General features: G+C 57.8%; 1 protein-coding gene across 22 annotated transcripts in view; it reads right to left on the bottom strand.

Annotated features, from left to right (window-relative positions):
• Positions 1–22128, bottom strand: part of CASKIN2 (CASK interacting protein 2) — a 76861-nt gene that overhangs the window by 5571 nt on the left and 49162 nt on the right. For 6 of the 22 annotated variants that reach the window (XM_086856767.1, XM_086856766.1, XM_086856780.1 and 3 more), the window contains 16 exons: positions 7143–7194; positions 5111–5208; positions 4879–5024; positions 4644–4739; positions 3644–3774; positions 3342–3450; positions 3095–3203; positions 2722–2816; positions 2523–2640; positions 2106–2288; positions 1613–1734; positions 1106–1181; positions 899–993; positions 574–684; positions 370–471; positions 9–147 (listed from right to left, as the gene is read on the bottom strand). In XM_086856767.1, the coding sequence (XP_086712893.1) occupies positions 9–147; positions 370–471; positions 574–684; positions 899–993; positions 1106–1181; positions 1613–1734; positions 2106–2288; positions 2523–2640; positions 2722–2816; positions 3095–3203; positions 3342–3450; positions 3644–3774; positions 4644–4739; positions 4879–5024; positions 5111–5208; positions 7143–7194 (1782 nt within the window). Of the gene's footprint in view, positions 1–8; positions 148–369; positions 472–573; positions 685–898; positions 994–1105; positions 1182–1612; positions 1735–2105; positions 2289–2522; positions 2641–2721; positions 2817–3094; positions 3204–3341; positions 3451–3643; positions 3775–4643; positions 4740–4878; positions 5025–5110; positions 5209–7142; positions 7195–8294; positions 8423–10431; positions 10864–22128 lie in introns of those variants that run through there. The other 16 variants (XM_086856772.1, XM_086856771.1, XM_086856769.1 and 13 more) reach the window with 14 other exon arrangements.

Here is a 22128-nt window from a genome sequence, read left to right as displayed (position 1 = left end):
GGACTCACCCAGCTTGTTGATGCCAATCTCTTGCAGATCCTCCCACGTCAGGTCCGTCACGATGGTGATAGAATCATAGCCGTTGTTCACCAGCTTTTTGTGGTACTGGGGCAACCCAATGGCACTGAGCCAGTCCATCAGGTCAGCCTGGAAAGAGCATGGAGCCGCTGCCATGAGCATCAAGGAATGGGCAGCACCTTCAGCATCCCCTCCCTGCCCAGGAAATGGTTTTTAGGGTGTCTCTGACTGCTTTAATGCAGTCAAAGCTATTCACTTACAGACCCCATCCTGTCCTATCCTGGTCAGAGAGCTCTGAGTAAAAAGACCTGAAGAAAGGGTGTGACCAAAGCTTTGGTGCCAGGCACTCACCGGGATGTAGTTGGGCAGCCACTCAGCAATGCTGAGCTGTCCAATTTCTGTGGAGATCTTTTTCCTGTGGCCTGGTTTGGTCACGCCAATTGCTGTCAGATCCTAAGGGTAGCAGAGTGGGGCCATGGTCAGCAGTGGCTCAGGCTGCTCAGGGCACTGTGTACCCACTGCTGGCAGCTCTGGCTGGGGAAAGACCTGCCTCACCTCTGGGGTCATGCGGCTGATGGTGGGGACATCGTAGCCAGCGTTGAGGAAGTTGACAGTGTATGACTCCAGCTGGAACTCACGCAGCCAGTTGTAAATGGCTTCTGCATCCTGGGGAGAGGATGCACAGAACAGCCCATGACAGTGGCTGCAGGGGCTGGAAGAACCTGACTGCACCAGGCAAGATAACAGGATCTCCCTGGGCGAGACCCACTTGAGTCCTGAAGACTCAGTTCCCTGTGTCCCTGGTGCAGTGAGAGCTGGGCTGAGTGCCCCAAACATGGCCCTCTCACCCAGCACACTATTCCCCAGTTGTTCCAGTTACCTTCCCCTCGAGGAGTTGCTCAGGACGCAAGAACTGGTGGGAGAAGACCCTGTCTCCAGGGGGGCAGCTGCCTGGGGTCTGGAGGCCCTGTGGCCCTGTCAGAAAGAAGAGTAGAGAACTGTCCCAAGGGCACTTGAACAGCGAACAGCCTCTAGGGCTGCAGGGACAGCTGTCCCCAAGGCCCCATGGAATTGGGACAGCCCTCACCTGCTGGGGAGGTCCCATTGTGTGTCTCTGATCCCAAAAGGTGTTGCTGGAGGTTGTCACCAGTGGAGGGAAGAGGCTGAGAAAGAGGAGGAGTGAGTGGAGGAAGAACACAACTCTGGAGACTGGCTTTGTCACACCCCCAGGAGCAGAGTGGGGGTCCCCATGCTGGGCTGCTGGTCACAGCTTCACCCAGCAACAGGCTGGCCTCCAGCAAGAGTTCTGGGCAGGATTTGGCTCAGAGCCTTTTATTATCCTCTTAAGTAACACAGGACATGACGGAGATGCTATGTGATGCCTCCAGCTCCACTCACAAAGGCCAGCTGTGCTTTGGGGAACAACTGGGATCCCCCCAGGAGCATCTCTCTGCTGAGTCTTGGCAACAAGTAGGTGTTTGGTGTAGGATACTCAACTCCTTTACTAGGAGGGGGCATGGAAGGGGATGGGGCTCCATCTCCAGCTCAAGCCAGCACAGGGGAGCAGCACAGGGGAACAGGGGCAGGTGCCTACCCTGGCATTCTCGATGAGGATGCTGGTGCTCTGCCCATTGGTGCCCTCGGTGCTCTGGCCACTGCCGGCACTGCGGATGCTGCCGATGCTGCCCTCACTGCCCACGCTGTTCCTGTCTCCTGCTGCTTGGGGCAAGTAGGGAGCCCATCAGCAGCTGCCCGGGATTGGGGGTGACACAGGGCACAGAGATCCCCAGCAAGGACCCCGAGCGCCAACACAATGATCCCACTGATCTCCCGCAAGATCCCTCCAGCCACAGATAATGCATCAGTTCCCTCCTGCCTCCCAGCATGCACAACACAGACAGGTGACCTGGGCTGGCAAGGGACACACAGAGGGCTGAGACACAAGGAGAGAAGGGGCTATTCTAAGGGCTCCCCAAAACTCCCTTTTTCTGCATCTGCTCCCTCTCATCTGGCTGCTTCCCCATGGAGAAGGGCTGGGAACAGGGGAAGGTCCCCAGCCCCTCTCCCTCCCTAGGTGCCCCCCTGACCTGAGCTGTCAGGGCCTGGGGCCGTCCGGGTTAGGGTGAGGTGACCGAAGGCCGCTGGGCCGCTCGGGGCTGCCGGGTGCGGACACTCGTCGGGGAGGTGCTGCAGCCCCCCAGGGGGGGCTGGGAGGGCCCCAGGGGGACCCTGGCGCTGCTGTGCAGGTGCCACACGGGGGACAACCATGCCTGCATTCAAAGACAAAACACGCGTGGTCAGAGCTCATGCAGGAGGCAGGGACAGGGGACAGAGCTGAGCCACAACCCCCAAAGTAGTATCCCAACCACAGTGACACACCCTTAGTCCTTCTCTTCCCCCCTAGCTAGTCAGGGCTGCAGGGCCTGTCCGACAGGAGGTGCTGGGAAGGCTGGGAAGGTTTTGCACAGGGGACTGTCCCCATCCTGCCCAGGATGGCCACTGACCTGTCCGCTTGCTGATGACTTCAGCAATGGAGGGGGGGAAGTACCCGACCCGGTCAGTGCCTTTCTGAGCGTCGTGGATGTGCCCCTTCCATCGGCCATCTGGATGCTGCTCCAGGACCTGCCATGGGACAAGAGGGATGGGGCTGGTTACTCAGGGCCATGGTGGGGCAGGGGGATGGGGAGCAGAGAGCAGCCTCACCGTGATGACGTCTCCTGCTCGGACATTGAGAGCAGTTGGGTCATGAAGGTTCCAAAAATCCTTCAAAGCTCGGACCTTCAGGATTCCTGATGCCTCTGAAGGCAAGGGACAGAGGAAGAAAGAAGGTGCCAAAGCATAAGGAGGAAAGAGAGGAGTCCAGGAAGGGCAGAAGGAGAAAGCAAGAGCAAGGAGAGGAGAGAAGAAAACATTAATACTGCAGAAAGGACTCAATCCCCAGACACTGCCCCACATGTAGGATAGGGGCACAAGTGAGAGGGGACTGGGATGCTGGCACTGATTTAAGCTGTTCAGAAGGAGTACTGGGAGCCCAGGCAGGGGGAAGAAGCCCCTCTCAATGCCATCCCCACCTCACCTCTCAACAGCTGCTTGATGTCCTTGCTGGCGTGTGAGGTGGTGAACTGGTTGACGATGTCCAGTGCTGTCTGGTTGTAGGTGTTCCTGATATTCACGTCGACACCGCCCTGCCCAGGAGGAGACATGGTCAAGGCCAGATCCCTCCCTGCCACCAGACCCAAGAGAGGCAAGGGACCAAAGGGAAGAGGTGCTGGGTGACCACCAGGGGCTGTCTCCCCACGCAGCCCCGTCCCCACTGCGCTCACCTCCAGCAGGAGCCGCACCACCTCTGTTTTGCCGTAGAGCGCGGCCTCGTGCAGAGCTGTGCCTGTCTTTGTCTGCTTGTTGATCTCGATCCCAGCCTTCAGCAGCTGCCTGGTAGGAAGGAGGGAGAAGCATAAACAGCAGGACATCAAGGCCAGCCACTTGGCTGCTTTACAATGGGAAGGTAACAACACAAACACCTGCTTTGGGGACAAGGGGCTGAAGCCTGCAGGAGGAAGGTGTGTTTGGGGGGAAGCAGGACTGAAGCTGTGATGGGTTTTTCCAGCATAAGGCAGGGAGTTACCTGATGATCTCCTTGTGCCCGTTCTTGGCTGCCAGGTGCAGTGGAGTGGTGTAGTTGGGGTCAGTGGCATCCTTGGATTGTCCCTCCAGCAGGGCGACACACAGATGGCTGTTCAGCAGCAGCTGGGCCACCTGCATGAGACACTGGTAAGCAACAGGGTGCAGGTACCCCCACCTGCACCCTCCCAGTGAGGGGCTCATCCCTGGGGCCAGCCCCCCCACTCCCTATCCTGCTGCTCACTTCCATCCACAGCCCCAGGCTTGGCTGGAGCTGGACAGTAGTTGGCATGGCCACACTGTTGTGAGGGGCTGTAAAAGGTCACAACAGACAGAAATAGTCTTCCCATAACTGGGTTTTTCAGACCAAGCCCTAAAAACCTCCAGTCTCTCCAGCCCAGAGTGACTCTCAGCATCTCAGGGCAACCCAGAGGCATGGTGGAGTTATTTTTACTGCCCTTTTTATAGCTGCAGACATGATAGATACTCCAAAAATGGAAGTATCCCCCTGGTCCCCTCCCAGTGGGGCACAGAACAGTCTGGTTGGCCATGCTCCAGCCCAACCCAGTGGTGGTGGCTGGGCCAGGGTCTCCCAGAGCGCAGTGTAGCCCTGTCCCCAAGAACTGTGCTGGGGACCTGGAGCAGGGCTAGATGCTCAGCGCTTGCTGGGATTAGCCAGCTCAGTCTATCTGTGCTTAACCATGAGTACAGCTGAGGTGGGTGGGGGAAGCCTGTGGAGAACCAGCAGCAACAACTCCTGGCTTCACTTGCAGTCTGATGCTGCCCTGCTGTGAGGGCAGAGGCAAAACCCACAGCTCCCAGGTTCAGGATCCAGCTGTGTCTGGCCACCAGAGGAGGCAGGTGCTGCCTGCCAGGCTCTCAGTCTTCTGGTGAAGAGAGAGCAGCTGTGGCCAGGTGCTGCACTTTCCTCCTGGAGGAGCCAGTGGGCTCCAGAGCTGCCCCTGGAGAAACCCTTGGCACAGGGCACAGCCCACAGCACCCACCTTCAGTCGCCCAAACTCGCAGGCCAAATCCAGCGGGGTTTTCTTCGCCTTGTTGATGAGGCATGGGTTGGACTGGTGCTGGAGCAGCATCTCCGACTGCAGGGGAGCAATGTGGTGCAGGGGCTCAGCATCACCCTGCAGCCTCCCTCCCACCTGGCATGGCGGGGTTTGCCCCCACCCAGTACCCCGGAGAGCCCCAGGGAGGGCACACGGGTGGCTCTGGGCTCTCACTTACCACCTCGTAGTGGCCATACTGCGCCGAGAGGTGCAGTGGGATCTGCCCGTCCAGCGAGGCCATGTTGACGGAGGCGGCGGCGCGAAGCAGCACCCGCACGGGCTCCACACGGCCCTGCCACGCCGCGTAGTGCAGGGGCCTCATCCCTGTGGGCAGCGGGGCTCAGCAGGGCTAGACACGGCTCCTGGCCTGGTGCAGGGGGCAGGGGCCGTGCCTGGGGGTCACCCCTTACCGTTGCTGTCCTTGATGTCGACGGTGGCCTGTGCCTCCAGCAGAAGCGAGATGAGGTCCAGGCTGCCGCCCAGGGCTGCGTGGTGCAGTGCTGAGAACCTGTGGCACAAGGTAGGGCTCAGCCCGGCCCCCAGCCCCTCTGTGCTGTCCCCACAGACCTCCCCGCACGGGAACATGGGCTGAGGGCTGGGATTGTCACCGGCTGCTCATGGTTACGTCCTCCCTGATTCCCCACTCCCAGTGCCTCAGATTCCCCATTGCAAAACATCAATAAATCCCTCCAAGCTGTCTGTGCCCCAGGGCTCAGTGAGGGGTGCAGGCACACTATGTACCTTGGGAAACTCCAGGGAGAGGGGTCCCTCACTCCATACCCTCTGTTGGGGTAAACAGGCAGGATGCAGAGAGATGCATATCCCCTCTCCACAGAGCAGCCAGGCAGTCCCAACACTGCTCACAGCATCTGGCAAACACATCAGCCCCGTGGCCACTCCTGTGCCCTCTGCCAGCTGCCCCCTCCCATGCCAGCAGGGCTGCCAGGAGCCCATGGCAGAGCGTGGGAGGCCGCTGGTAATGAAAGAGCCCAGTGTCTTGGGGCTGTGAAAGGGGCCTGTCTGCCTGGCACTCCCCCTAAGCTGTCACGTGAAGGGCCAAGGCCAAGCAAGGGGTCCCTGTGCCACTGGGGATTAGCCCATGAACTGCTCCAAGGGACATGGGGGGCTCCTGACAGCACCAGTGTGGAGCTCCAATGGGCTCTGCAGTGTCCAAACCCAATGTCAGGGATGCAGCTCGTTCAGCATGGCTCTCCTCATGATCTGCAGTCCCAGAGCATCCCCAAATCCCTGTGCGAGTCTCAACACTGCAGGAGGGACATTAACCCCAGCAGAGGAGGCTGCTCCCTCCACCAGTACACCCACCATGTCCCTGAGCCACAGCAAAACCTCTGCCTCCAGGTGTGAATGTGGGGGGTACAACATCCCCCCAAACCAACCCTGTGGTTTCACATTCTGCCCAGGGGTGGCTGCACAAACCCACACTTGCCCACCCCATCCTCTCCAAGCCCTGAGCAAGGTGATGCCAAGGACATAATCAACCATGCCATCCCCATGCTTGTATCTCACCTCCCCATCATCCCCTTCCTGTGCCCCAGCAAAACCCAACATGGTGCCCATGTCCCTCAGGCAGGGAACACACCCTTCACCCCAGTTCCCACCATCAGCCCTCCTGGAGCTGCCCAAGCACAAACCCTGTGCCTTATCAGAATCAGATCATTGTTTCTATTATTAAATTCTTTTTCTATTAAGCTCCATCTGTACAGTATTATTTTAAGACAGAGCCATCCTGCACATTCCCAACCCCCTGCTGGCCTGTTAGGACTCATCATGGACACCTCTTCCTACAGAGTCCTCCAAAAGAAAACATGTAGAAATTAGGTACAACAACAGCACATAAAAACAATGCTAATGACTGACAGGTCAGAGTTAATTCAATAAGAATAATGTGCTTATTTATTTTATGGGCCTTTGTGGTTTCTTTAACTCTCAGTACCCAGCTTATTAAGTACTTGGATTTTGGAAGTGATGAGCTACACAAATATGCTGTGGTCACTTGGCAACCTCATATTTTCTTTCTCTAACTCCCCCCAAAACAATGGGATTTGGCTTTTGGGATATTAAACAGAGGCACAAGCACGTGCAGACACTGAGGCCGGCCGGGTGCTCCTCTGGGCTTCAGCCAGGGGGACACGGGGCACTGGCTGGACACGCTGCCATCCCTATTCAACCCCATCCCTACAGAGGGGCACACAGAAGGGATTCATGAAGGATTTTCAGGGGGGATTGAGCACAGCCCTCAGCTTAGATCCAGGCAGGCATTGGCTCTGCCTGTGCAGGGCTTGCCCTGGCTCTGGGGTGTCGATGTGTCCTCCCTGGAAAGCTGTATGATAGATACCCTGAGCTGCAGGACTGACTAGATACTGGGGAGAGGAGGTCCCCGGGCTGGCAGCAGCACCCAGCACTCTCCAGGGGAGCACTCACCCATCCGCATCCTGGTAGTTCACATTCAGGCGCTTGGCAGATCCCAGGAGCTCTGCAGAGACAAGAGGTGAAGGTCAGGGCAGAAGGCAGAGCCTGCAGGCCCCCAAGCCCCCACATGAACCTCATCCCACAGCTACACCCACCTCCCAGTGCACAGAACAGTGCCTGGCCCATCCCAGGGGTCTCTCCTCTACTCTCCTCTGTCTCCACTTTCACTTCCACAAACCCTCAATGGCCTGACCCAGCTTGAGCTTAGCACTTTCCTCCCTCCATTTCTCCTGCCCCATCCATGTGTGCCCCTGGGATGGGCTGGACCCTGCAGCTCCTTCCACCCTGGCTTGGCAGAACGGCGAGCGCTTCCCTCCCCTTTATAGGCACTGACACCCCAAAACTGCTGAGTGGGGCCATTTTGCTCCCCACTCGCTCCCTGTGCCCACCACTGCCACAGAGGCCTGGCCCACAGACCACATGGTTGGCATTTTTATGGCCAGGGCAGAGGCTGAAGTTTTCAGCTGTGAATGCAAGGATTGTGCTACCCCATCCCCTTGTCCAGCCCTCCCTCCCCTTCAGGGACCCAAGGATTGTGCCACCTCGGATATCCCTATCCCCCTGCCCATCCCTCCCTCCCCTTTGGGGACCACTGGGCAGAAGAGGGTGCTCAGCCCACCCTCAGCACAGCCTCACGTGCACCCCCAGCTCCCTGCTCCTTCCCGCAATTAATTCAAATGGATTTCTTCCTCCTACACAGAGAGGACATTTTATTCTTCACCGACGGGTTGAGAGCGGATTAACATCTCTGGAATTCATCCGCCAAGTCAAAAGGGAAAGAAAGGGGAAGGTGGGGGGGTGGGGGCGAGAAATACCACCGCTCCTCCTTTGCCTTTCCAGGCAGCCCCATCGCCAAGCCAGGGAGGATTAAATGCTTTGAATGGTTTCTGTGCTTTTTCCTATGAAAAATCAAAGTCTGAGTGCCAGGCTCTGAGCCTGGGGTGAAACAGCTGCTCAAACCCCACCCTACTGTGGTGGGGTCTTGGGGAAGGAGCCCCTTCCTTGCAGTCAGGTAAATCTCCAGGGCTGAAGATTCCTCTCCTTTTCTTTCATCTCCTCCTCAATTCCCTTCTCTTCTCCCTCTCTCCCAAGGTCTCTGCCCACCTTGCATGGCAGATCCCATAAAAAGCCATACTGTGCTGTGTGACCCCTCTGCTGGAAAAGAAGAGCTGACAAGAGGCTGGCTCATTCATCATGCAAATGGGTAATTAAAGGAAACCAAGGACTGGAGTGTTTATTACTGCAATTTACAGTGTTTTGTAAACAGCCTAATTAACACAAAATGGGCTTGGAGTGGCTGCTGGTGAAGGACTCGTGACTCCTCACAGCTGAGGGGATCAGGACAGGATCACCCTAATTACCTCTTCCAGGGACTGTTTGTCTTTGAGCCTCAGCCACTAATCCAAAGAAACTGGCTCCCAAAGCCATCACTCAGCAGAGCTCCCACTTCCCCCTCCCAGCCCCAAAAGCCCAGGATCCGGGGTCTTCATCAAGGACAAGCCGCCTCCCTTGACCTCAGCAGCCAGGAAAAAATAACATTTCACTTGCAAATTGGCCACTTCTGATCTGAGTACTGGAGAACTGTAACCAGTGGGATTGCTCCCACCATCTACAGCTGAACACTGTCACTGGAAAAGGGTCGGGAAAGGGAGGAGGAAGAAGAGGAAGTGGGGTCCTTACTCAGGGCAGGAAGGGCAGACCCTCGATGACCACTGTGAGCACAATGCTGGAAAAAGTGGGGCTGGATGGAGATGCCCAATGAGCATCAGTACCTCCAAAAGAGGCAGAAACATTCCAGAGCCCCTGGGGGCTGGTCCTGGAGTTGAGCAACGCCCACTATTTGAAGAATGAGAGCTCACCCCAAAATCCCATCCCTAACTTCACCTTCAAGGGGACTGAGCTGGCCAGTGGGGTCCAGTAAGCAGGGCTGGGATGTCCCAGGACATGGTGGGTGTCCCTGCCTGCTTCCAGGCAGCTGTCAGCATCCACATCTCCCTGAGCAACATTCCTCAAATTCGTTCCCTGCTCCAGCAGCCAGGCCAGGCCAGGCCACAGGGCAAGGCCACACAGACATGGTGCAGGTGGCTGAGAAAGCAGCAGGTCACAAATAGCAGAGGCAGGAGCAGTATTCCCTTTGGGGCCTTCCTAAATGCTTGGATCCAGTTGGGGAGGGAGGGAAAGGAAAGAGTTCATCCCTGGTTTGCAGCTGGGTAAATCGCTGCTTGGAGAGCTGGAGGGTTTGCAGCAAGGCTGGAAGGTGAAGTGTGGGTGGGAAAGTGTCTGGGTACCCCAGCATAAAGGCACGGGAAAGGAGAGGAATGGAGGGGAAGCAGGGAACAGCCAGGCAGCTGGGACACCTCCACACTGTCATCCTGCAGCACAGCCTCAAACTCCAGGGACCTGGTGTCAAGAAGGCAGCTGATGGGACATTTCCCCACATCCTCCTTCCTCATTCCATCCATGTGCTGCCTTTGACCAATTCCCCAGGTTTTCCCTGCATTTCTTCAGCCCCTTCTCTCCCTGTTGGTGTCCAGGCTACCCATCCTTTTCCACACAGATGTCCTGGAGCTCAGCAGAGGCTGGGCCAAGCTGTTCCCAATCCCACAGCCCTCCCAGACTGGCCTGCTCAGCTTTGGCCAGGGGGCTGCAGAGCTGGGCAGGGAAAGGGCTGCAGGGTTAACCCAGCCTCAGCACTGGGACGGTGTGGCCAGATCTTTCCCAGCCACATTGTTACCCCCAGTGCTGGGTTTGCACTGGGGCAGGGGCACTGTCAGGCCTGATCACAACCCCCATTCCCCACCAGGAGCACACTCGGATCCTGGAGAATGCACCCAGACTGAGCACCGAAACACAAAACACCCTGAAGGGGTTATTTATATCCAGGGAAAACACAGCTTGGTGCACCGTAAGGGTTAAATCCAGCCATGGGTTCCCCCCGTCCGGCCCTGCTCCCCTGAGGGGTCCCGCCGGGCTCTGCCCCGGCCCCGCCGCGTTCCCCGGCGCCTGCCCGGACAGGACGAGGCTCTGCAGCGCAGGGCCAGGCCCGAGCGAGGCCTCGAGGGAGCCAGCGAGCTTCTGTGCGGCGTCTGGCTGCCAAGCGGCAGCGGGAAGCACCTCCGGAACGCTCCGGCAAATTGCTTACAAATGTCGGGCAGGCCGCCGGCCGTGGCGAAGGCAGCGCGGCCGCCCAGCACCAGACGGGGCCGGGACCCTCATCCCTGGCACAGCCTGGCTCCGGTACCTCGGCCCTTGGATCCTTCACTGCGTACCGTGCATTCCCGAGCAGCCCCCTTCGCCCGTGCCTCAGTTTCCCCGCGGGCCGCACTGCCATGGCGGGGATGCCAGGCTGGGCTGGGCTCCTCGCGGGGTGCGGGGGGCACCTCACCCGCCGTGCTGGCAGCCGGCCCGGCACAATCCCGGATTTACCCCCCCGGGCACTCGCCTGGCGCCGGCTGTGCCGGCTGCGTGGAGCCAGGCGTGCCCTCGGCCGGGCCGGCAGCCCTGTGCCAGCACAGCGGGCACCCTGAGTCAGCCCTGCCCTCCAACGGAGAGCTCGTTCCTGCGGGGACACCCCTGAGCTTCACCCCGAGCTCCTGCAGACGGACACAATCCCTCCGAAGCGCTCCTTGGCAAGCAGTGACACGCGCTCGCCCGGGTTTGGCTGCGGAAGGAAATGCCCAAATATCCCATGGAGTCCTGCCCTGTGCAGACTCCTGCCCTGGCTCTCACACAGGAGTCAGGCTCCAGAAGGCTTTATTTTATTTTTTTTTGCTGTGACTCCCCCGTCGGTTTTGTCCACCCAGGGTAGCCACAGCAGAGCTCCACCATTTCCAAGGCTTTGTTGATGTGGAGGACAACACACAGATCCGTGTGGAGATCCACCTCCTTGCCAGAGACGTTTGGAAAAACACCCCTTTCTGCTGTTCCTGTGTCACAGACCCTCATTCCATCCCCTCGTCCTGGGAAGTCACATCCCTACGCTGCTGCCTGCAAGTACCCCTGTGCCTTGAGCCTCCCTGTGCTGCAGGTCTGAGCATCCCAGAGTCATGAACATCCCTGTGCCACCAGCCACACATCAACCCTGAGTGTCCCTGTACCGTAAGCATCCCTGAACATCCAGTCCTGAGCACCCCTTCACTGCCTGCTACAAGTCGCCTGCATGCAGAAAAGCCCTGCAAGGGCAGTGCAGGAACACAATCCAGCTTCCCTGGGCAGTGGGAGTGGGACAGTGTGCATTGAACACACCAAATACATGCACATACTCTCCTGGGAAAATGAAATCCACCTGGGGACTGTCACCACTAAGCCAATAAACCAGATGGAGGAGCTAATCAGCTGCTATCCTACAGAGCACCAGCCATCTCTGGTGGTGGTGGCAGCCTCTAGAGCTGGAGGCGGAGGTGGCAGGAGGTGGCAGCTTCACCCAACCTGCCCTGTGATGGCCTGGGGTGGCCCTGCCTCAGCATATGGTGCATTCATGCCAGGGCTCAGGACAGACTCACAGACTGTTTTGTCTTGGCCAAAATCAAGACTCAAAGAGGTAGGTGATGTCCATCCCTCTTCCGCAGGAATCACCCTTCCCTGTCGCCTCCCTGTCCACAGGCACGTCCGCTGTGGCCACCCACACCTGGCTCCTCCTGGCAGACTGCCTGCTTCAGGAGCAGTTTCTCAATAGGTTCAGAAGATTCACCCACCTCGATAGGGAAGGAGTTCAGCCATAGAGATGTTAAGAAACTCAACCAAAGCTGCCCAGCCAGCTCAGAACAGAGGCTAGGTGAGAGCCAAGGGCTCCTGACCCCTGCTCTCTACTGCAGCCACCAGCTGCACTGCAAACACTGAGCCCAGTGCTGCGCCCAGCTCCCCAAACAGGTGCTCCCCTAATTCCCCCGTGGTGCTGGTCGGTGAATTTGGCTGCCAAGGTGCTGCTGCCTCAGGATACCTGGCTGAGCACCCATCCCTGTGCCCAAATGCCACAGGCGTCCGAATGCCAGGGGTGCCTTCCTGCCCACAAAGAGCCTGTTCTGGGCTTGAGGCTCTGCAGCATCACCAAAGCTGACAAACAAGCCCCTTGCCAAGCCAGGCACTATGGGGTTGGTGTGACTGGGGCAAAGCCACTGGGCTAACTGGCAGGGATGTGGAAGCTGCATTCAAGGAGATGGATTCCCATCAGCAGAGGGCAAATGGTAGTGACATAAGAGCAGCTGGGAGTCCCTTACTGTCCCTACACCAACACCTGGCAACTCCTCAAGAGTAACTGAGAAACCCACCAAACCCTGGGCCAGACCAGGGCCCTGCCCCTGGTTTCAGCAGCCTGGAATAACCCCAGCAGGTGCAATAACCTTCCAGGAGCTGAATTCTGGGCAGCTCCTCACAGCATCCCTGTAATGTGAGTATCCCTGCACATAATGCTCATTTCTTTTCATAACCTCAACACAAATCACTGTTCACCCCTGGCTAGAGCCCCAAATCTTAGGGCTTACAGCCACGCAGAGCCCAAGCTGTTCTTGCCACCAACTTGTCAGCTGATGGCATGTCTGAGTCTCCTTGGCATCCCTCCTCATCTCCTTCTTTAAGCAATACTGGCCTGCAACATGTTCAGATATGATGGTGGATGATGGTGGATGCAGGTGGATGGCAAAGGCAGGGGAGTTTGAGAGCTCCAAGGATCTGCCTTCCATGCTAGGCTGGGCTGGAGACCCATGACAGGCAAAGAGGGATAGGGCAACAGGACCATGGAGTCAACTGTGGGAGCCTTTTTCCTTCTTTGGAAAAAGCTGTGAATATTTTTTCCAGGGGAAATCAAACTTTTAAGGTTTTTTAAGAGGCTGGTAGCAGGTGAGACATAGGGCAGCATCTGCATACAGTACAGACACTGATCACTCACCCCCAGCCCAGCCACTCCAGGACCCCCATCCAAACCCCCAATTCACCCCTGCTGCTTCCCCTCACAAGCAAAGCAGGAAAAAACAGGCAGTTTGTTCAAAGTGAAGGCTCCCAGAACAATGAAAGGAAAAGCAGAATCGGAAGCCCCGTCTCCATCCCCACAGCTGGGAAGAAGGTGCAGCTCTCAGCTCTCGACCCCAAGGTTTGATGGCCACAGGGGACAGAGAGGACAAACACCAAGCAGGGAAAAGATCATCACAAGGATCCTTTGGAGCTGAATTCACCCCTTGCAAAAGCCAAATACATGCTCCTGCTCTGAGTTTCAGGCCCCTAGAAGGACTTCAGCTGGGGTGAGATGAATGGTGCTTGCTCCCCCTCTCCACAATAATTTGTGGGTTTGTAGTGGCTGCCTACCCAAAGTGATGCAGCCCAGCCCAGCTCCCCTGGCCAGGAGAATTGGTAACACCCCTTCCCCACAGAGCCAAAATTGCATCCCCCAGCCCCATCCAGGATGGAAACAGCGGGGAAAGGCTTTGGGTGGGGGAAGCCAGGCGGCTCCTTCAGAGATACAAGGGCTCCTTTCCCAGCTGGCCAGGGAAACGCGTTACCGGGAGGTGAAGTCACCGTCCCTGCTGGGACCTGGCTATTCCGCTCTCCAGGATATGAACTCAGAGGAGCTGTATTTGCCCAGGGAAGAGGTGGAGCCTTTTCCATTTCCCCCATCCTTCCGAAAGGACAGGACGCCTCCCGAGCGGGAAGAGATGGGCTGATAGCGGTGGGGGCCAACAGCCAAGTGCGAGCACTGCCTGAACCTGCAGCAGGCACTCCGTGGGGCCAAGGGGCCCTGGGCTGTGGGACACAGGCACCAGCAGAGCATCAGCTCCAGCATTAACAGTGCACCTTAGCTCATGTCCAGCTGGCTCCTTGGGAGCCAAGGAAGGGCTATCCCAGATACCCTGGCAAAGGGGCTGCACCTACAGACGCTCTCAATGTTGTCATTAATGCCATACCCAGCAAATGGTGCATTAAAATAATCTGTGGTAGATGTGCTACAGATTGACAAACGCAGAAATAACACAAAAAGGACTTAGAGAGATTAGGAGAACAAACCCAGGCAGATTCAACCTGGGAAAAATGCGGATTGCAGCATCTGGGGAGAAATAATCCAACCGGCAGCAGGTCAATGGGAGGAAGAAAGAGGGGAAGCAGGATGTGGGGGGACGGCGAGAGGAGCAGTTTGAGTGTGTGTGGGCACAGAGGGAGCTGCTGGTCATGAAAGCAACCTCAGCAGCCCTGCATGGGGCTTCCAAGGGAACCATCTCCCACCATGTGTTCTGTTGCTTCCTGGGGTACCATCCTCCATCACATACCCAGGGCTGTGAACATGAGAGAGGCTCACAGAGGACATGAGGGATGAGTGACAGATGCCAGCAGTGAAGTGCTGGCCTTGCATGGGAAGATTAGGGCAGGTCAGTAAGTCTGGATTAGCTGAGCAACAGTTAATTAGGGAGGGCGGGCAGGGACACAGCAACTGAGCAACCCACCTACACCTGGAGGGGTTTGACGCTCCAAGAGCAGCACGTACCTATTTATTTTATGGTTCTAACAATGAGCCCCAGATCAAAATTAGAGCCGCCAACAGTGGCCAGCAAAACCCTGTGGGCTCAAGGGAGCAAAACAAGGATCCAGCCCCTACATTGTAGCTTGGAGGTTGCAGCAACCGTGCAGCTCCCAGGGGAAGCAGGGCAAGGCTGAGGCTGGGGGACAGCCACAGCCCTGTGGCACCATGTCACCCTCAGTGCCAGCCCCGTGCCCGCACATGGCAGCTTGGCACCCAGGAGCTGCTCCAGCCGGTGGAGCCAGTACTCAAAGCACACAGCGATGCGGAGGCTGGAAATCCTGTGACATCCTCCTCCTTTGGCCCCAGGGAAGCTGCCGTGCACCTGGAGCAGGCGCTGCCAGGGCGGACGGAGCGGCTGTCCCCACCCTGGCTGTGCTAATCTGGGCAAGGCACACAAAGGATGGGAGGGGAGGCAGCAGGAGGTGAAGCTGTTCGTTCGAGGTCACCCAGAAGGTCGATGGTTCAAGTGCCGCCACTCCTTCCCGAGGCCGACACGGCTGGGAACTGAATTTTATTCAAAACTCCCCCTCTCGCCAGCAGCCCGTTGGCAATCAGCTGTCGGCAGCCTGGGACTAACCTCAGACGGCTGCTGGCAGCCAGAGTTCGGAGTCACACGGTTAAAAATACCTTGCGGATGCCTTTCTTCAACTCTGACCCCGCAAGCCGGTGCTGCCGCCAGCCCCGCTCGGGACGTGCCCGCCAGGGTCCCCTGGGACAGTCACAGCCTGGGCTGTGCAGGGACACGGCAGCTGCTGTCTGGGGACTGGGTTTTCCTAAGAACCAAAGATTTCCACTTCTGGGGGGCTGCTGACCATACTCTCTACTGCCAAACTGAAACAAAGCGCTCAGCTTCCTAAAGCGTCCTTCCAGCAAGCGATGCCTGCACTGTCCGGGTCTCTATGAACTGCAGCCTGGATTCAGCAGCTTCAGCAAAACACCTCCTTCCCTCCGGGACAGAGCCAAGACATGGCCCCTGCTTCCTGCCAGTTTCAAGGGATGCTCAGTGACTGCTCCTGCACATTCCGTGGTGCTGCAGCCATTTGTGGCATCTTCATTGGGAAAGAGTGTAAGGATCTCACCCAGCAGTGGCTGCTCCGCTCCCAAGCTATGATGGACAGGAGAGATCCCCCTCCAAATCCCTTCTCCAGTGATGGTGAGGGTGCATAGGGCACCTTGTTGTTCCCATTCCCCATGCAAAGGTCACCTACCAAAACACGTGAGAACTGACTGGCTGCTCCATGCTGCTGGCAAGTGGGAATGGGAGAGGGATGGGTCCATCCCCAGCAGGCACAGGCCAAGCTCTGTCCAGCCTGGGACAAGCAGCCTGAGAGGGGTCATTCCATTGCCACTCTCTCCTTTCCCTCCCAAGACAGGGAAAGGTGGTGTCCTTTCAGCAGCACCGTGGCATGGTGTTGTCCATGGCCAGAGTGAGAGCTCTTTCCCAGATGGATCAGACCCTCCAACTGCCTGCCTGTGTTTCTGGCTGGACAATGCCAAAGTGGGAAAGCCATTGCCAAAATGCTGCCTTAGCTGGATTGGGATATTTTCATGCAGACGTGACAGTGAAGGATTTGCCTGGGATCCTGCTATACAATGGGGTTCCATATGCAGTGGACAGCAGAGGGACATGACAGCTTCATGACCAGGATGTCCTGCACCACCCTGCATGTCTGCACATGGAAGCAGCGATCACTTAGGAGCTGGTGACAGTCTGTGTCCTGGGGAGAGACATCACCCTGTCCTGGAAGCAGGAACCCACCCCAGGACCCCACACCCACTTTCCCATCCCTTCAGGACCCTTGGTGACTGCTGAGTTATTCTGGGCACTGCATTCCTGACTCCCTCCCCTCGTCCCAGCTGCTCCAGGGCCGGCAGGGAGGGCAGCGGGTTCCTCCCATTGCCCAGCCCGGACGCCAGAGTCGGGCAGCAGCTGCTTGGGGACCAGCTGGGGACAAAGGCGACACAGAGCAGCCCCATCCCCCCATATACCTTGGAAGGGACAAGGGCAGACTTACAGCAAGGTCAAAGGCATCACAATACAACTCCAATAGAAAAGAAGGAGCTGGATCTGAGGACCCTCAGTCCATGGGCTGAGCTCTGGCCAGCAGCTCCCCATAAAGGAATCAGGAAGTGGTTTGGGGGCAGCACATCAACACCTCCCATCCCCCAAAGAACAGGCCCACCTCAGCACCAGAGGTAAACAGAGGTAGAGGCAACATCCTTGGCTCCTTGCCAAACCAATGCCATGCCCAGCTTCCCGCAGGGACTCCTCTGCCAGGTCAGACCCCTCCATCCCAGCCCTGCCTGGGTGCTCCCCACACCCCATCTCGACGGAGCAGTGGTGGGACACAAGCCAAGACCTGCCCACTCCCTGGACCCCTGCCGGGAACCCGATCTGTTTACGCCTTCCCAGCGTGGCGGGTGCGTGTCAGGAACGGCCCCGGCAAGCCCGACTTGGCGCAGGCAGGACGTGGGAGCGAGCCCTGAAACCCCCACCTGCTGCCCCGCAGCATCCCAGGGAGCGTGCAGGGAGAAAGTGGGAGAGCACAGGGAAAAATGGGACCCCCCTGCCTCCATCTACTCCTTTTTGTGGGAAAAGGCACCACTTCTTGCTCTGTGCTACCCCTTCTGTGGCACCCAATGCCCCCCACCTTGGCCACAAGATGATGGCAGGTTGCTCCATCCCCAGGCTTGGCAGGGAATGGCTTTCTAAGCAGTGGCAATCCTTCTGGGAAAGCACTGGGAGAGTCACCCAGCCCCAGAAGCCTCATGTCCCTTCCTGGAAAATGAGTTACTGTTTTTGCAAACACATGGCTGGCAACACGTGTGGGTGCAGGGGGTTAATGACCAGCCACATGCTGGTCCCTGTCCCAGAGTTTGGGACTGAGGAGAGGCACCCACCTGCACTGCTCCTGGGACCAGCAGTTCATCCAGGACCACTTACCTGCTGTGAATTCAGTCCCACAAAGCTATAGGCATTTGGAGCAGGCTGCAGTGGGATAGAGTAGAGCCATGACTTTGGGGACTCAGAACTGGACACCTGCACATCCTCACCAGGTTTGGGGTGAAAGCAACAGAGAAGCAGCTCCAGGATATCCATGTGCTGCTAAATATAACCAGTGGGACAGGTGCTCCAAGACAGGGAGTTGCCTGTGCCTCAACACTGTTGAGGAGGAAACTGAGGGCTCTCCCAATGCTTAAGTAGCTCTTGAGGTTTGTAGACACAGAGCAGGGTCAGAGGCAGCACCTCATTCTGTGCAGGAGCCTCCTTCCCTCTAAGGAGGAGGAGGAGCGTCTCCCTTCTTTTTAAGCCAGCAGGATTAGCAGGTACTGGTTCAGGGAAGCCAGGAGGGCTGATGAAGCCCTTCCCATGTGTGTCAGCCACACAAAACCAAACCAGAGCTTCTTCAGACCAATCAGAGCAGCCTGGGCTGCAGCCCAAAACAATCCCTGGGCTATGGTTGTGCTGGACCCCACACTGCTGGCCAGACTCACCATGTCCCCATGTCCCCCATGTAGGCAATGATTAGCCACCAGGGAGGACTCTGGCCCCTTTTGGAGGCCACTGAGGCAAGTGGTTCTCACATGGCCTTGTCATGGTGGGGACACATCCCAGGGCCCTGAGGGGCTGCACAGGCTGTGAGTTGGATGTCCTGCTCAGGAGGACATGGAAGGGGAAGATGGGTGGGGTTCTATCTTGCTATTCTCCATCTTGCTATTTGCACCCAGTTCACCTCCAGCTGGAAACTCCCTTCAGGCTTATCCACGCCTGTCCTGGCAAAGAAACAAGGCGATGCCTCACAAGGGGCTGCTGGAGGGGGAAAGTGAGACAGGCAGCCCCTGAGATAGATGCTCCATGGAGGCAAGAGGCACCTGCAGAGTGGGTGGCAGAGGCTGAGCCAACCTCGCTGCCGGGGCCACCTCGGTGACAGGCACCAGATGCCCTTGCCACGCTCGCCAACTCTTCCAACCAGACAGGGCCTTACACAATCCAGGATTATGAAATCCCAGGATTTTTCACCCCTCCCAGTACAGCTGCCCACCTCGGCTGGCCAAGCCAGACCCAGCTCCTGGGTTGGCACCGGGGAGGACGAGGCAGGGGTCTGGGCATGGCAGTAACGCTGGGAGCCACGCGCTCCCTGCGCAGCCTTGGCTGCGGCCCGCAGGGAGCGGCGCTGGCAGGGCTTGGCGGAAGCACAGCCCGACGTGTTGCACCAGGCCTGGGATGCTGCGGGAGCTGCATACCTGCCTCACGCAGGTTCTCCCTGCTCCCTTATCTCGCCATCGCAGCCCTGCTCGCTTGCAGCTCCGGCCTTTCTCCCTGGGGTTGCAAACGGCTCGGGGTGGCTTCGCACCTACCCCGGGCAGCATCCCAGGGATGGGCCAGAGTATCCAGCCCTTCCCTGGGAGGGTAGAGATCATACTGACAGAGCCATTTCCAAGCAGTTTGGGCATCTCCAGACAGGTCTGTGACTCACCAGGACACCTCGGCAAGGCTTGGGTGATATTACAGCCCCAAGGTTCAAACAGATCCCTCCCTCTCCATCCAGGAGTGATTTTTTAGGGAAGCCAGGATGGGATTTAGGGGGAGCCGGAATGCTCGCAGCTCCTCCCCACCCTCTCGCTTGCTAGAGCAGCCAGAAAAAAAAAAAAAAGGTGGTTTATTGTTATTTAGTTTCTTGCCCCTTTCATACTCCTTTGCCGGAGTTTTTGCCAGCGGCGGGCCCCGGGTCTGGCAGGGATCCAGGACAGCCGAGGCGCTTTTAAAAACAAAGCAGGGCGCGTGCATGCACACATACACGCACGGCATCCAACCCCGCTTTTAACTCTTGCCGGAGCAATGCTGGTGGAAGCATCCATTTCCAGCAGGAAACCATCTTACACGCGGTCCATCGTCACTGGGATCCAACAATTCACCTCCCACCTTCCCACAAAAACCTCTTTGCGGCACTGGGATACCGCCAGGGAGGCGGCAGAAGTGATGCTGGTCGTTGTCATTGTCCACCAGCTCCCTCCTGGAAGCAGCCAAGCCAGAGGACAGAATGCCTGTGCTGGCAGTGTCCTTGCCACATCCTCTTCTCTGCAGCCCTGGGGAGCACCGTCCTGGTTACCGTGCCCATGTGTTGCTGGCAGCAGGGCACACGGCGTCCCAGGACTCGGGACTGCCCTCCCTGTCTGCCTTCAAGCCGTCCTCATCTGAATTGTCGCGTGTTTCTGGGTCAGACAGCCAAAACAGCCTCTGTGGCCTTTGGGAAGGGACAGCTGAGCCCCCTAGTCTGAGCTGAGTCACCAGGAAATGCCCAAGGGATGGAAATTCCCCTCCTGTCCCAAACCTCAGCCTCCTGCCTGTGACACTGGGGATGGATGCCAGCCTGCCTCCATCCGTGGCCTCTAGGGACCTCCACATTTCCAGGAGATCCCAGATTCCCTGGGATACCCCAGCGCTGTCTGGCCATCTCCAAAGGACAGCAGCATGGCCTGGAGCAGGCTCAGTAGTCCACACATTCATCCCCTTCCCCAGAATTAGTCTGGTTTCCCCCCGACTCTTTTACAGAGACAAGAAAAAGTCAGCTGCAGTGTCCCAGGCTGACAGCAGGTACCACAGGCTGCCCTGCCAAGGCTGGGGACAGAAATACAGACCTGGGACAGGGGGAGATGTGGAGCTTTGAACACAGGGAAATGGGGTGCAGAGGGGAAGGGGCTAGGCCAGCCAGTGCCCAGCACAGGCTCCTCCATCTCCCAGTGTGACGCTGTTTGCTCACGCCTTATCTCCTGCTCTCGGCACAGCGACTCTTTCCCTGGCTCCGGGCGCTCTGGTGGCAGCCGGGCCCCTTTCCAAACACAGCACCCGCTGGAGCCCAGCTTTGAAAACCAACTGTCCCTTCTTCCCCTGCCTGTGCTGAGCTTTTCCTTCCCAGCGAAAGAGGTGGGAACGCCAGGAAGTGGATGGGAAAACCCACCCAGCAAACACCAGGCTACCAGAGGAGATCCCCTTCCAGGGGGGTTGGGAGCCACAGGAGGAGGAAGAAAGGATTGACCCCAGTTTGCCACAGAGCTGCAGCCTCACCACCATCCAGCCCCGTGGCTGCCGCACTCTCCAGAGCCTTTGAAGCCTCTTTTCTCCCACTCCCACCACCCACCCACCGCAGGCTGGTTCAGGAGCAGGTCTGGGCACGCTGTGGGGTGCTGGGGTCCCCGGCACGGGGCCGCCGCCAGCCCGGCTCCCCGGGCACGGTGCCTCACCCTGCTCCTGGCTCAGTCCTGGAGGAAGAGGGAGTTTTGCCCGTTTCGGCAGAGTTTCTCAGCGTCTCTCCGCAGGCGTGCCCACAGCCCTTCCAAGTCGGAGCGCGGCTGCGGAGCCGGTCCAGCCCGTCAGACCTACAGCGTGCGGGGAGAGGAGGGAGGACACGGCCAAGGACGCTTTGGGAACTCGTCCTCGAAACTTGGGCTTCAAGAGACATGGCCAGGGCCACACTTGTGCTTGGTGGCAGAGCCGGGTCCAACCGCCTGCACTGCCCGGGGCAGGAGTGGAGCAGGAAAGGTGCCCGGGCACCCCTGCACCACTGCCACCGGGGAAAGCCATCGCGTGTAACAGAGCCTGACACGATAAGGATCCTGCCCAAGGCCAGTCTGGGCTCTGCCCTGCTGCCAGACCGGGAATAGCACCTGGAGTACCCGAGGGTTTGAGACAAGCCTCGCTCCAAAGAAGAGGATGGTCTGCCTCTGTAAGGGGGATGGCACCCTGGGCTTTCTGTCTGGCACAAAGGCACATCCAACACCATTACAAAATAACTCCCAGATTGCAAAAAGGAGCAACTTCACCCCCTGACAAATACAGACCTGCTGCTGTTGGGAGAAGCAGAAATCCCAGCAGGTCATGAAAGGAGGGTGGATGTTTCTGCAGAGGACAGAGACACAGAGCGCCGGTGGCAAAGGCTAACAAATCACAGGAGAGATATTAAACCTCACGCTTTGAGGCTTAAGCTGATACAGCTACTAGGGATTAGGAGGATATTCAAGGGGGAGATGAGTGAGTTATCCCACATCTGCCTGCTACAGTCTCACAGCAGTGAGCAGAGTGCAGAGCAGCACTGTCCTTCTCCTGCCAAACTGGATGGTGGCAGCAGCCTCTGAGGGCTGGCACAGATCTTGAGAAAACCTTAACATGCTTTGTGCTGCTGGGACGCAGCAGTGAGAGGCTCCAACACAGGCATGGCGATAAAGCCAATACCCCTCTGCAAGCTTTGCTAGCATTTAACAACTTGCTAGGTCATGGCCCAAACACAGCCATGTCCCAGGAGCCCAGCCCAGTCCTTAATATCGAAGGTCTGGAAAGCACCAACATAGCTGCTGAAATGGGGCAAGTGGCTGACAGAACCTCCTCAAGGCAGCAGCTGAACCTCAGCAGGGCTTTGCTCCCTGTCCTTGAGAGTT

This window comes from Cyanistes caeruleus, chromosome 19 (genome assembly GCF_971803275.1).
Source record: "Cyanistes caeruleus chromosome 19, bCyaCae1.hap1.1, whole genome shotgun sequence".
Taxonomy (NCBI): domain Eukaryota; kingdom Metazoa; phylum Chordata; class Aves; order Passeriformes; family Paridae; genus Cyanistes; species Cyanistes caeruleus.
This window is presented reverse-complemented; position numbering and strand designations above follow the sequence as displayed.